At 38.4% G+C, this 15666-nt stretch overlaps 1 protein-coding gene across 4 annotated transcripts in view; it reads left to right on the top strand.

Moving 5' to 3' along the window:
* Window positions 1–500: 500 nt before the first annotated feature.
* nr5a2 (nuclear receptor subfamily 5, group A, member 2) overlaps window positions 501–15666 on the top strand; it is a 45027-nt gene continuing 29861 nt past the window's right edge. Inside the window, exons 1-5 of one of the 4 annotated variants that reach the window (XM_023804630.2) lie at window positions 501–576; window positions 3585–3716; window positions 6158–6276; window positions 9530–9671; window positions 12585–13231. In XM_023804630.2, coding sequence (XP_023660398.2) covers window positions 525–576; window positions 3585–3716; window positions 6158–6276; window positions 9530–9671; window positions 12585–13231 — 1092 coding nt within the window. In that variant the 5' untranslated portion in view covers window positions 501–524. Of the gene's footprint in view, window positions 577–3101; window positions 3302–3584; window positions 3717–6157; window positions 6277–9529; window positions 9672–11366; window positions 11556–12584; window positions 13232–15666 lie in introns of those variants that run through there. The other 3 variants (XM_023804631.2, XM_023804632.2, XM_023804634.2) reach the window with 3 other exon arrangements.

Below are 15666 nucleotides of genomic sequence, written 5' to 3'. Positions count from 1 at the left end.
ACATAAGAGCATAAGTCTCTGAAGTCCAGAGGCACGAGTTCAAAGTATGCAAGTGTGGATCCCCTGAGCGGTCTTTTGACCTCTGCTTACCACCTTCCCCACTGCACACTCTGCGGCCTGTGGAGCAATTCCCCCAGCGTCTCTTGCTGCTAGTTAATAATTCCTGCAGCCCTATTTGCCAGCAATTCTTATCTGTCGCTGTGTCAGTTTATGACAGGTGCTATCAACCTGTCCTGGGCCATGTGGCCAAGACCGGCCAATCCACAAGGAGGATTTTGAATACTGTTGATTAGTACCTATGAGATAGACACACAGGTTTAAAACAGGTCATTATTTGGGGGGAGTATGTTAAGGGGTGGGGGAGGGGAGATTAGTCCTCTGGGTTGTTTTTTAAGCTAGGGGATGGTTTCTCTCTCTCTCTCTTTATTTTATTCCAAAATCTCTGCTTCATCCAATATGTAAACGTAATAACTTCACATACATTAGTCTTACAGAATGTTTCATACAATGCCTGATACTTGACTATGTCTTCGAACCCCGCACCTATTATTGCACAAGAACCCACTAAAGGATCTGGTGAGTCGATGCCACTGTATTCTGAGCTGAATGAGTAAAATGCCCTGTACTTGTTTCAAATGACACTAATATCTCATATATCACAGAAGAAGATCAAACGTACTGGACACCTCATGGAAACATTCTTTGCTTTAATAATTAGAAGCCCAAAACTTGATTTGTAATTATACACTGGCTGAATGATCCAGGGACTATGAAGGTAGCTAACAAAAGAGCAGAATATTAAGTTCTTGTTTTATCAACTTGACCATTACGCAATACGGCGTCATAACTTTGAGATGCGCGTAAAAGGATAAATGTGGCGTCCATCTGAACAACTCGTCTCCGCCGCGGATGTCTTCAAGTCCAGCAAAGCTCTCTATTAGCAATGATGCTTATAAGGCGCCTGCGAATCTAACATGTCTCACTTTTAAGCGGTTCCCCGTTTGTCGGCGAATACTCCTGTACTTTGATAATAGATTGCCGGAACAGAAAAATCGATTTAGACATAAATATAAATAGGATACCCGCTAATATATATTTTAAATCGTTTTACTTATACATTTGCTTGCGCTTGCGAGGATGAGCTGTCATTATATGCGAGTCCGCATTGGAGGAATATAGACAATAAGTAGCATCCGAACATATTTTATATTGATTTAAAGGACAAACCTTTACTACATAGAAAAACGGTTAGTTTCACCTTAAAACTGAGAAGCCATCTACTGTGTTTAATAATTATATTGCCTTGGATTAACGTGTTTTCTGTTTTACCGTACGGTTACAAATGTCATTAATGAACGATTTATTAAATGTGATATTTAAAAACGATCTCAAGGTGTGTGTGTGTGTGTGTATATATATAGCCTATATATATATGGGCTATATAATATTTAGAAAATATTATTATTGATAATAATATGTATAATAAAATATTATTATTCATATTATTAGTAGTTATTTGTTCAGTAATTAATTATTAAGATCTGGCAAGAGGCAGTAATCAAAATGCATTTTATTTCCAGATTTATATAAATTACAAATTGTTTTTATAGTTTTATATATTAGAGAGATTTTAATTAAGGTATACCAAAAATTATCCATACACTCTCTTTCAATAACCTTGCATTCATTGCCGTAGTTTTAATAAGAAAATATACAAATGACCATTAAAATAGTTTACAGAATATCTTACATGAAAATGTTCCAGAAGTATCTCAATTTATGCAAGTGTAAAAACTTCCTTCTGTCTATAACTTTGTATAAATGTAAGATAAATTATCTTGTAATAAAAGATATTTTGGAAGATTATACAATGTATTTCATTTAAATATCACTCACTGATACGCATAAGCGTTAGTCTTTATGTACAGTAAGTGCACGCGCGTCCTATTGCATCTCAAATTATCGGCGGGATTCATCAGGTGTTTCGATCCAAGACCGTCCACTGGTTGCGCGGAGCATAATTTCCATTTGCCGCGGTGCCCAGGGGTAATCGCTCCTATAAGTTTCCAGTTTCATTGTGAAATGCGGATCTGCAAAAATGCCTCAACAGAACTTAGAAAAAAAAATGTCAAAAAGACGTTAAAAATAAATAAAAGAAGTATTAAAAAATGTGAGCGCGTGTCCTTCCTCTTCGGCGCACAACAGAAGCTGAGGAATGAGAAGTTTGGCGACAACGAAAAGATGTAGGCCTAGTTCCCCGGTTTGGGGGAGATTATATTGTTTTTCCTCAATTACAATATATGTCTGGATAAAAAAAAATATCAGCTAAATATTTTTAACAGTATATATATATATATATATATATATATATATATATATATATATATTATCTGTAAGATTATTCCGGCTATCATAATCATCATCATAGTGCAGAACAGCACGTTATTTAATTTTAAGCACTTTTTAAATATGTATCTAGATGGAATAAAGCTGTATAATATAACGACAGTATTCATGTTGATTTATATTATTAAGTTGTAGGACGGCCCTATAGTGGTTATCTTCACGAAGATTCGTTTCATTCTTGCTGCGTAAACTAGCGTGTTAATCGCAAGTGTTCATTACCCTTGTGTGGGTAAAAGTTAAAATAGAAATTTAGCAGTCACCCACGGGCATGCATTTTATTAGTGGTTCAGCTTGGAGCTAAAGTCAAAGATATATGTGTATAAAGCAAGGCACCTATGCTTTTTAAAGAGAGGTATCTTGTTCTTAATTATTAGCATTAAGCAATTAGGTATCGCGTAGAGAAAAAAAGTAACATTCCTAGCGGTCTGGTTGAAGAAAACAGGCATGTCAAACCTTGCCCTGCGCTTGAGTCTGGTTCACTTTTACAACCACCGAGCAGGCTTGGTTTCTATTTTTCCGCACGCCGTATTTGTTTCCTCCTCTTAGTCAGAAAGTCCATTATTATACGAACCGCACAGCTGTGATTTGCAAAAAACAACAGACTGTATAGGACAGAGACGATTGGCGAAGGACCGTGATGTCAGACCGCCGCAAGGAAGCCTGATTGGCGAGAAGAGCGCCGGCGAGGAGTAAACAAGGCGGAGAGGAAGGTTACAACTTCAGATCCCAGCACATCATCCGCAGAGCCGCTCGGCGTCCGCGGTCTGCAGGCGTGGATGTTATTCCCCCTTGCAATCTCAAAGTTACTAACAGTCCGCTAACTTTAGATATCAATGTCAGCAGTAGCGAGGGGACACCTGGCGCTCAGACAGGCGCTGAAACCTCCGCAGAGCTGGTATGAGCGCTTGACCCTCGATGCCACAGTAGACCGATGCTTTAATATTTAAACCGTTAAATAAACGCGCAGTTTTATTCCTTTTAGTTTGCTTGTTTGCGTTTATAATTATGACCTTCGCAAGACCACTTTGGAAGAAGAATTTTTATTTCGGACCTTGCGTTACACAAACGGTCGGTTTTATAGCTTTTTAAAAAATTCGACATTCGCGAAGTTAAGTCCTACACGGAATTTGAAGTAAACTCCCGTAAGGTGAGAGTCTGGGTGTTCCTCTGGCATCCAGGTGGCCCGCCGGACGGAGCCGAAACTCCGCCTGAACTTCGCAGCGCTGACATGCTGCCCAAAGTCGAGACGGAATCACTGGGACTCGCTCGATCGCATGGGGAACAGGGGCTCATGCCAGGAAACATGCAAGGTAGGAAAAGAATAAATGATTTCTCTTCTAGCACAATATCGTCTGGGCGCAATTATGAGGAAAGAATATAGCAGTGATTTGGAGCTTTGGAGTAGTTTACTTATACTACCTATCTAGTGTTTTGAGCCCTAATAATTAATAACGCACAATTCTCTTGTGGTCTCATAGTAATACACAAGAGACAAGAGTTAAGTGTCATTCATTGCCAAGAAGATAAAAATAATTCTTACTGTATGCCTATGTAACACCTCAACGCGTACCTTATATTAAGCTATAGCCTACTTAAAAAGTGAACTGCGTAATTTATGAATTTATTTCACTTGATTTTTGATAGTTTACCTTTCTCTTTTTGTTGTAGTTTTCATACGCAGGCAAATCATTAATTCATATCTGCGATTGAATATATATCTATCTACATATTCACTCACAGTTGTATGATAATCATCTGTTATATTATCTCATATTATCTAAGATAAAATACATATATAAAGTAACGGCCTTTTTTAATTGTCTGATTAAGGTGTTAGAATTACGTTTATAATTAAAAAATTCATTTTCCTGCTGAGCTACTTAATTTGAGATTCTGTGTGATTTATGACTAAAATAGTGCTTTAAAAATCATTTGTCGAGGGAACGCTCCAGGGAAAGTTAGTGTAGAATTCCTGGAAAACTATAATATGATTTTATCAGGAGATGTCTTGTTAACTATAATGTATTATTTCGTTTTAAGGGTTTACTTTATTAAACTTTTGTTATATTTATAGAGGTCTTCGATTTTTTTTTCATTGAATAACTTGATCACACATATGTTTTATCGTAGGCCTATATGAATTTAAGCATTTGTCGACAGATTTAAATTTTATGTCTTTCGATCGATCTCTTTATTTTTTACAAATAAATCGTAAGAGGAAATGTAACCATCAATGTATGTGGAACCATAAATTAAAAGGACTATTGAAAACAAAACGTGTTTCACCTCTTTTTTTGTTTATTTTTGAAGCTGTCTTTGTTTAGTGGTCCTTTTTTTCTTTATATATGTTTGAAGAAATAATAAAATGTTGAGGAAAATAAAATATTTTTTAACGTAAATACGTGACATATTTTTATAGTGCTCATTTAATTGTATCTGTCTTCTATTTTCAAAACACTCTGCCAAACTCTGAGGACAAAGCGAGCAAAATTATGGAATAACGTGCGTCTATTATGATGAATAAAAATCGGCACCTATATTGGGAAATATAGACCTAACTATAATTTCTTTGAAGTTGTCCAAATATCTGCTTCTTTTTGTTCTGGTGTTGATTTTCTCTTGTTAATAAATATGTCCTGCTCAAAATTTATTTGTGAAACATTTAAATTATCATCCGCGATGTCGTTTTGGATACAAGCAGGTTGTCTTACGCAACGTGCTCTGTGAGATCCTGAGGATGTAGGTAGTGATTGAAAATGAGAGGATGGATGAAAGCATTTGCATGGATCTATGAAAACTTTTTGAATTGCAGGTTCAGGTAGACATCTGTCTTGTTTCCCTTTCCTGTACTTCACGTAGGCTATTACGTGATACACGGGTATACGTGAATGTTAAAGTCAGAATGGTATATACAATATCATATCTTATAAAATTATGACTCTAGAGGTATAACTAGATGCATTTCGATTTCGAAATGGGTAATGGTCGTTTCACTAAATGTTAACCCACGTTTGGAATTAATATCCATGAATGTAAGAGTACTTGTTGAATATCTTATATAACATATTTATTGGGGTATATAAATATATAGACTGCAAAGTGCATCGAGTAACTTCAATCAGAAAATACATTTTTTCCTGAGATCAATTTGTATCCTAATATGTAGTATATGTAATTTCTTTTTATCAGATTGGTTATTATAATAATTGCTGCGTTTTGCGAGGGAGATATGGTCCATTTATTACATTTATCACTTAAAGATATTTTTTATGATGTGGTCTATTATGTGTTACATCTGAAATAAAAATAAATAAAATAAAATATGATAAAAGTAAAAAAATATACCTGTGAATGATGTCATAGGGCACTGTTGTTTGGAAATTTATTTACTAATGATGCACAATTTTTTGTCTCTCTGAAAGTTAGAAAAGTAAATTACAGCACAAATGAAAAAGTAAACGAGTTCTTTAGACAATGACGTTTTATTTAGCAATTGTGTAAATGCCATTAATGTATTTGTGCCTGCAGCATTACAGATAGCTTTCCGGGTGTTTAACACACTGATACGCACAGGGCAATCTCAAATGTGAGATGTCAGGAAGCCGCGCTCTAATCTGTTTTGTCACATGGGTACCACTGTGTGTTTTCAGTTTGAAATCAGTCAGGGCAGTTTTGTTCATCACCAAAATCTAGCTATAAAAAACAAAGGTGCTGTGTGTTTGCTGGCTAACCCACACATGCCGCTTTCCAGCCCCCCAGTTTAAAATGATGGACTACTCCTATGACGAAGACTTGGACGAGATGTGCCCAGTTTGCGGAGACAAGGTGTCCGGGTACCACTACGGCCTGTTGACGTGTGAGAGCTGCAAGGTGCGTCGGCCATCTGCGACTTACCGTCTGCTATAGTTTCCATGTCATTCTCCATCTCCATGTCCTATATTGTCCTCCACAGGATTCCCAACACAAAAAGTGCATAGAGTTTTACATAGAAAAAATGTCAAGCAATTAATAAGGATGCTTCTTAAATATTATTATACAAATTTGTACAGCATGCATGTTCCCGCTGTGTTTGTGTGGGTTTTGCTTCCATATTCCAGTTTCAGCGTTGTGGGTATAATTGGTGTCTTGATACTGTCCCTTACGTGTGACTGTGTGCGGGACTGTGCATGCATGTGTGTGATCTGTGACGGTGTCTTGTTCCACGTTTATCCACGTTTATATTTATTATCACGTTTAGCCCCTGCTCCCAGGACTAGGGTATGAATCACTGTGACCGAAACGGGGTAAGCGATTCTTGGAAAGGAATGGATGTGTGCAGACTTCCAAAAGCATATACCTTAAAAATAGCAGAAATCACTAGTTATGGGGATTAAGCTTAGATGTAATAATCATTACTTTCAAATTGCTTATTTATTTGTTATTTATTGATACAGTTCTTAACTCCCAATAATCATCATAATTCAAATCGGAATAATAATTATTGTTAATCCATAACAAATTTGCTAAAAAAATTATAATCTCAAAATGCTTTTGTTTTGAAAGGGGGCAGCATGGTGGCGCAGTGGTTAGCAATGTTGCACATCTGGGACCAGCTTTCCAGTCTCCACCATGACTCCATGTGTCTGGAGTTTGCATACCCCCCCCCCATCAGTCCAAAAACATGCTGAGGTTAATTGGAGTTACCAAATTGCCTGTGTGTGTGTGTGTGTGTGTGTGTGTGTGTGTGTGTGTGTGTGTGTGAGTGAGAGAGAGAGAGAGACAGTGGTGTGCAAATATGCCTTGTGCCCATCCTGAGTTGTTCCCTTCCTTGCTCTCATAACCTCTGGGATAGGCTCCAGACCCCTCCACAACCTACAATAGGACAAGGAGTTACAAAAAAATGGATGGATGGATTTTGCATAGGATTCACCAATGCAGTATGTCACCTGTGATCCTGAAGTGGGAAATTAGTGGCTTTGCTTATGGTAATTCACCTCATTTCAGTTAATAATGAACAGCTAAAAAAGATATGGAATAAATGCATATATAAAATGGGCAGTGGGCATTTGCTCAGCAAATAAACCTGAAATAGCACAGTTTTGTCCTGCTACTATAGGGATTTTGCAATTATGGCCAGTTAACTTCACCTGTTTCTGCTCCAAGTGTCTCGGTGATGCTGTTTCATTTGTGACATGTTAGCTTTTCATTGTGCTCAGCATAAAAAAACCAAAAAGTTTTTATCGTGGACATTCTAACAAATTAACGTCCAGTACAGCCCAGTTTGCCATTTCTGGTATAGAGCGTGTATTTCAATAGGGAAGGTGTCCAATACACTGCAGTGAAAAAAATATTTTTGTGTTATTTTAAGAATTTTACGATTTTAAATTTTTGTTCTGTTTCTACTTTATTGTGAGACCAATTTTATTAAAACGTGTAAAATACTTTAATTTGTGTTTAATAACTTTAAGTGACAGCGACGTAAAATCTTCAGATAAGTTTTCCCTCCTTTTACATTTTACAATGGAATTTGGATTTAATTTAGTCTTGTTTTATCTCTGAGTTATATGATCATGTACTTTAAAAAGAGGGAGAGAAAAGGCATATACCTGCAGTAAAACAATTTGCAATTTCAAAATATCAGAAGCCTTATTTTCATGGGCGGCTCAGGGTGAGGGGGGGGGGCAGTGCCCCCATGATAATATGCATCCCCCCCCCCCCCGTTGGCCCCTCTAAATATGTATGCTACATGGGTCTATTATTATCATTATCATTATTATTATTATTACATTTATATATGTGGGCTAAAATTTTGTGCACTGGGAACAGGCAAAACAAACAAGCACATTTTCATGACGGACTCAACGCAAGTGCTCTGGGTGGTCGAGTCGCTTCAGTTGGTGGAAAGCAAAGTAACGACAGAAAAAAAAAAATAAAACTTGTGGAAGCAAGACAGTCTAAACAAGAAATCAGAGTGAGTTACATATTTGTAAAAACTGCTAAATTAAACTGCAAAGCACTGTATAAATAACACTGGTTTTCAAAATCGTCTTTTGCTTCTTAATGCTGGCAATCTAGTGTAAGTAAATCTTGGAGGACATTGAGGTTAAATGCATCTGGCACCGCAAACAGAACAACTGGCCCCAGCCTGGCCCCCCTCCATTGAAGTGTCTAGAATCGTCACTGCTTATTTTATATTAGCCAGGCTTAATGATTCTCCTGATAATATACATCTTGAAAAACAGAATTTATTTGATCTTTATCAACTCCAGGTGATTAAATGAATTCAGCTCAGTAGCAAAGGCCTGTATCCCCAGCAATTATGTGTATAATTTTTGTGATTTTCACATATGATCTCATGAGATATATATTTGTATATATAAATCATGAAAGATGTAGTGGTCAGGTTGAATAAGGCGTAATTCTGTTCATAAGTCTGAATAAGCATGAACATCACTGTTTGTATGCACATCATCAGGAATGTGTTGTTGCTAGAAGATCCAGCAGCTGCCCTAAAACCTATAAGTTATGCTTTTATATCTTTTATTTGAATTGAGTATGCACTGTAATTTCAATAGAGAACATTTAATGCAAATGAGATGCTTTTCTCAAAATATTATACATACATTTACTATACAAATGTAACGATTAAAGCAGAAATGCACCCAATTTGTGCTCTACCCTTACAGGAAACTTAAAATGTTTCATAAGTATTATATTATTACTGATATAGTTGCTCAGCAGGTTTAATATGACACAGGACAGACATGCTATTACACAGTTCTGCAGTGCAGTATAAATGTGTAACCAGCCCTAAGCCAAACTGTGCTTCAGGTTCCATTTTTCATTTCCAAGTACAGCTCATCATGGGGATAACCTGCTACAAGACCTCTATTCTGAATCTGCACTTGGAGACCCACAGTCAGTCCATGACAAATGTGAATTGCAGTAATTTGGTTATACACGATATATTTGAATGGCTTTGTCATTCACGGCTGTGACAGTTACGCTGTATTAATACCACATTTTTCTGACAAGTTTTACTTCCAATGTGTGCGGTCACGTTTGACTTGTGCGCACGCTACACTCGATGAGCCACCAGGGCGGCGAAGCTGACACTTCTGCCTCTGTCATCTTCCCCACACAGGGTTTCTTCAAGCGAACAGTTCAGAACAATAAGAGGTACACATGCATAGAGAACCAGAGCTGTCAGATCGACAAGACACAGAGGAAGCGGTGCCCTTACTGCCGCTTCCAGAAGTGCCTCAGTGTTGGCATGAAGCTGGAAGGTAAGCATGCCCTCCCCCCCCTCCTTTGGCAGAATATCCCCTCAAATAGCTTGATGAAGGGAAGCCTTCCTGCTAGGCCATCCCAGAGTTGAGGAACATGATCTCCACCATTGTGAAAACTTCTGCAGTCACGGATGGACCGTTACCATGTCAGTAGACCCTTCAATCCAAAGTGACATGCACGACTTATAACTTTTATATTATTGTTACCCTAGTGACAGCTGTTTTTACTGAAGCAATTCAGATTAGACACATGTAACAGCTGGGCTACTGCTGGCCCTTTGGTTGCAACTGTTCAGGTTATGAGTCAGTGTTGTCAGTCATTGTGTAACATAGCAGCCCGAAACAATTCTTATAAAGTCATCATGAGCTTAAGGGTTTGACTTCAGCGGTGCATGGCTGACTGGAATACCATGAACTTTTGTGTTAAAGTGCTAGCCGTGGGATATCGACATAAGGTAGTATTTTTTAGTGACTAGTTAGAGAAGTATTTTTTGTGGAAATGCCAGTAATTAATAGGCCACAGACAGAATATCTGTGAAGGCATTTTTGTGACGGCTTCACATGTGTTACAGCTAAATGTGTAAGAATGGCAGTTTGCATCTGTAAACTGAAAACAGAGTTGAGTAGGTGTTCATTAATTGCAATGTATTTATGTTTGTTTATTCTGTAATGTGTTTTAATGACATGGGTTAGTTACTCATTGATTTAATATATTAATATTATGATTATTAATAAAATAATTACTTATCCATAAGTCTTTTAACTGTATTCTAATGCAAGCATTATTGTCATTGAGCAGATGATATAAACCTATATAACTTATATGTATATATAACTTATGTTGCACTTGCTAATACTGTAAATACATTAACGATGCTTGAGAAATTAATAAACTAGACCACTGGAAGGTCAGTTAAGTGTTTTTAACGTACATAAAGATGTATCATGATTCTATTGTGGTAGCTAAATTATCTGTTAGTCGTTTTAAGTTAATTTATGCCAAGTTGACTTGTGATTGTTTGACGGTTTCCTATGCAGTTCAGAGAGATAGGCCTGCAATCATTTTTTCACATATATAGTGTGCTTAGTGGTTGAGCATACAGTACGTATTTCTAGATATACACCATATTACATTTCAGTACCGGGTGAAGATCACTGCCGATAAAATGAATTTACCACAGAATTATATATTACGGGTATAAAGTGTTCAATGAAGGACTAGCATTTTGTCGTTGTTCTGAATTTAAGATGGGCACAAATGATAGATTTATTTTCTAGTTCCGCGGCTGCAGACAAATTTGTATGTCGCGCATGTAAATAATCTTAATTAGAAACAAAAAAGTTACAAAATGCGGAAGCCTCATTTGACATTCAGCTTCTGTACTAATTGTGTTTTCCCAAAAGAGCCAGCTACTCGTTTTCAGCTCATTAATTATCATGTTGCTTGGAAGCATTAATAGTTAAAATCCTGCGATAATGTATAATGGATTCACGCGTTTTTCTGATCAATTTTTTACACCGACACTTGTCTCGTAGATAAAATGAAAGCTCGGAGCATCACCTCCGGCGCAAAGCTCGTACTAGTTTGCCGCGGCTGTCAAAGGTTTCCCGCCTTAACGCCCCAGCGCGAGAGCCGAGAGGGACCCCGTCAAGTCCCCTCAGATCTGTATGTCTGTGACAGAGACCACCGAATCTGATTATTATTATTATTATTATTATTATTATTATTATTATTATTCATGCGGATGTGTTACGCTCCATTAGTGGTCTCCCCGACTCCATCCAGCAGCTCGAACGGCCGGTCGCCCTCGCCCAGCAGTGCTGCCCACAACCGCAGCGCCTATCGACTTCACCGGCGGCATAAAACAGAAATAATTAAGAGTAAATAATTAACATAAACCCTCGACACAAAGAAACCAAAAGCCCTATTTATACGTGTGGGTCAAATGCGGTCCTTTGCGAGATGCTATTAAAATTGATTATACACATGAATGTATACCTGAATTAGATCCCGTTACCTCGTTTTAGTTATTCTGCTGTTTTATCTTTTGCCCATTACGTATGCTTCCTCTATGAAACTTTGACTTGTGTATATCTTCTTTCTGTGATTTGCGCGTTACATTACAGGAAGATTAATTGGTAAGCAAATTATAATTTCCACCGATATCGTTAAATTCATAACAGGACTTAATCGTGCTATTTAAAAAGAAACTTAAGGAAAGGAAACGTTGCCTGCTTAGTGAGTAATTGTGCTCTCCCCCGGCTGGGTTGTGCTCTACCCAGCAGACTAAGGTTCTGAACTATGTTACCCATGTCTTTGAAGGGGGGCAGGGGTCCAAAGAATATAATTGGCATTGTTCAGCTGTTGTGGAGGGTGTGGGGGTGTTTGAGTCAGCCAGGGCTACTGCATGAACACCTTTTATAGAATGGTGTTTGGGGTGCCCAGCAATGAATAACACACTCTTCTTGTTTCCTGTCATGTGGCCTTTTAGGGTGTAAAATAAGCAAAGATGTAATTAGTGTTTCTGTATAGGTTGTAGCAGACATCCCACCTTAGGCATATTGATTTCAGGGAGGTGGGTGAGGCGGTAGGGGGGTGCTGGCTGTGAAATTTGTCAACCGGGGGTGGCTACGTTAAAAGTTGTTGAACGGGGTTGGGGGTAGTGGTGGCGATTGTCTGGTTACGCAGACAATCATTTTTGATTCTTTATGGACAGATTTCCGAGGTACTGGATTTTTCGCAGGTGTCACAGAGCTTCTGTGAGTTTGTAGGAGACCCCCGGAACTTCCGGGAGAGGTGGGATATTTGGTGTGGACTACGATCAAGACACCTCAAAGACACCAACATGGGAGTTTGATGCATTTCATTGAAATTCATTTAGTTCTTTTTTCTGTTTGATTCTACATCAGCCGTAAGGGCAGACCGCATGCGAGGGGGACGGAACAAGTTCGGCCCAATGTACAAGCGGGACCGGGCCCTGAAGCAGCAGAAGAAGGCGCTGATTCGAGCAAATGGGCTGAAAATCGAAGCTATGACTCAGGTGATGCAGACTGTGCCAACGGACCTGACCATATCTTCGGCCATCCAGAACATCCACTCTGCCTCCAAGGGCCTACCTCTAAGCCATGCTGCCTTGCCCCCCACAGACTATGACCGCAGCCCCTTCGTCACCTCCCCCATCAGCATGGCTATGCCTCCCCACGGCAGCCTTCAGGGCTACCAGGCTTACAGCCACTTCCAGAGCCGCACCATCAAGTCCGAGTACCCTGACCCATACACCAGCTCCCCTGAGTCCCTCATGGGCTACCCCTACATGGACACCTACCAGAGTAGCTCCCCACCCAGCTTTCCCCACCTTATCGTGGAGCTCCTGAAGTGTGAACCAGATGAGCCCCAGGTTCAGGCCAAGATCTTGGCCTACCTGCAGCAGGAGCAGGCCAGCCGTGGCAAGCACGAGAAACTCAATACCTTTGGGCTCATGTGTAAGATGGCAGACCAGACCCTGTTTTCCATCGTTGAGTGGGCGAGGAGCAGCATCTTCTTCAGAGAGCTTAAGGTACGTCACTTAGGTTGGTGTGTGCTTTATCATTATTATTATCACATAATACACCATTTCCGTCAGCTCTAGAAGGTGTTTGAAGGTGGGCAGATGGGTGGATTTTTATATTTTATCATCATATACAGTTAGTTGCCACTGTATTAGGAACCCTTATCTGATAGCAAGAAGGAACCACTTTTGCCTTCAGAACCACTTTGAGGTAGATGAGTTGTCCATTCAAAGAAAGAATTCTGCATGCTGCTGCTATTTTTTGGCCCCGTTTATTTTTAAAGCGTGTGCCCATTCTCCTCTTACCTCTTTCATTAAGATGTTTTCAGCCATAGACATATAATTGACTTGGTCCATAATACAATCCTCTGTAAACTCTAGACATTGTAATGTGTGAAAATCCCAGGAAGGTGGTTGTATGTGGCACCAACAATCTCACTGCATTCAAAATTGCTTAGATCAGGCATCTTACCCATTATAATGCTTAGCAAAACAGTAACTGAACGTCTTGACCCTCTCTGTGTACAGTATGTTTTTGGTTACAGCCCCATAATTCACTGTTTGCATTTACAAGTAGATGTACCTAATAATCAGGCCACTAAGTGTATGTCATTAGCATTAGTTCTCAGTGCAAATAGATATTGTTATCCCGATTGATTTTTCTGAAGTAATCTAAATACTTATTAGAATATGTAAATTGTAGTGTTTTGAGTTTTATACCTTGATGTGAGAATCAGTTACAGTATAATCTGTAATTAACTGTTCACCTATTAGAGTATCTCAAGGTATCACAAACATTTTCTTTCAAATAATGTTTGTGTAGCTACTTTTGAGTAAAATGGACTGACAAACTGCTGGAACAAAACCCCTTTTCATGGACACTTTACAAGCAGCTGTGCATGGAGAAAAGAGATATTGCCACTTTAAAAGAAGCAGTAGTAGACCATAGAAGTGGTCATAAGTGTCTCTGGAGAGCTACCTTTAAAATAATTTTCTATGCTGAAATAAAAGCTGCCTGCTTTATTTTATGTAACTGCTTACTGTAGTTATAGCTTGGGCTTAGTATGTGGTTGGCTTTTCTAATATACTAAATGATTGGATATAATTCAGTCCGATGTTAGCTCCTGTCATTTAAAAAAAGCATCAGTGAAGCAGTGGCTAGTATTGACAATAAAGCAACATTACTAGAAATATTACACAATGTATTGATCATTACCATCAATACTGTAGTGTTAAGGGATATGCAAAGTTTTACTCACTTTGTCAAATCAAGTGAATAGGATATATAACTCTGCTTCAACTGGTTTATCTTAAAACTATGTGTGTGTGAGTGTGTATGTGTGTGTGAGTGTGTATGTGTATTATGTGTATATTACATTGTGGGGACCAAATGTTCCCCACAATGTAATGAAAACCTGTTACTTTGACGTTGAGGGGACCATATTTCAGGTCCCCACAAAGATCCGTGAATACAATCACAAAACTAAAATTCTCGTATGTTGTTTGGTTAAGGTTAGTACTGGGTAGAGGTTAAGGGTGTGTTGTTGGGATTAGAGTTTTCCCAATATAAATGAATGGAGAGTTCCCACAAAGATATAGTTTTAAACCTGTGTGTGTGTGTGTGTGTGTGTGTGTGTGTTTGTGTTGTTTTATTTCAGTCCTGATTCCCACTGCAAAATTGAATAATTCGTCCCTTTATCACTACATTCAGTTTTTATTCAGGACTCAGGGATAGATTGTTGTTGAACTGTGTGTTTATTTATTTAGAGAAATACCGGGAACTTCATGAAAAGTTCAGAATGGAATAGGATGACACTGAATGTTTTCTAGCTTTCATAACACTAGACAGTTGGATTTTCTGTCACCTTTAGTTCAACCTCAGTGTTTGATTTGCTGCTGTAGTGTTTATGCCCTGAATTCAATGGACCAACTGTATTACAAAATCTACTTACAGTATTTGTGTACTACACTCCAGTTTTTCAATAGCTAATACTTTTAAACAAAGTGGGTATCAATTACATGTTGACATTTACAATGTAATGATTCTTTATTTGACACTTCTCATTGAATTAGCATTAGGCCTTGAGTAGTACTTTATCGCCTTTTTAATGAAGTGGGTGTGGCTGTATGATATCTCTAATGGAACATAATCATCAAACAACATATAATTCTATTACCTAATCTCTAATATGATTTGCCGAGGCTCACTTCAGCCTGAAATGTCATTACGGCTTGCTAATGACTGGATATATTAAGCGTGTTCACTTGATGTAATTGAAGCTCATTTGTGAGTTTGCAAAATATTACCATTTCTAGTCTCTGGATTGTTTTGCGGGACAATGGTCTACCCATGAGGCGTGAGAGTACTGTTTGATGAAATTATGGCAGATTTTGGGCGCTTTTGTGCTCAGTCTTCACTAAGCGGCCCACAAAACAGGTTTGCG

The sequence above is a fragment of the Paramormyrops kingsleyae genome, chromosome 15, assembly GCF_048594095.1.
Source record: "Paramormyrops kingsleyae isolate MSU_618 chromosome 15, PKINGS_0.4, whole genome shotgun sequence".
Lineage (NCBI taxonomy): Eukaryota > Metazoa > Chordata > Actinopteri > Osteoglossiformes > Mormyridae > Paramormyrops > Paramormyrops kingsleyae.
Note: the sequence above shows the minus strand (reverse complement) of the source record. Positions and strands in the feature narration are given on the sequence as shown.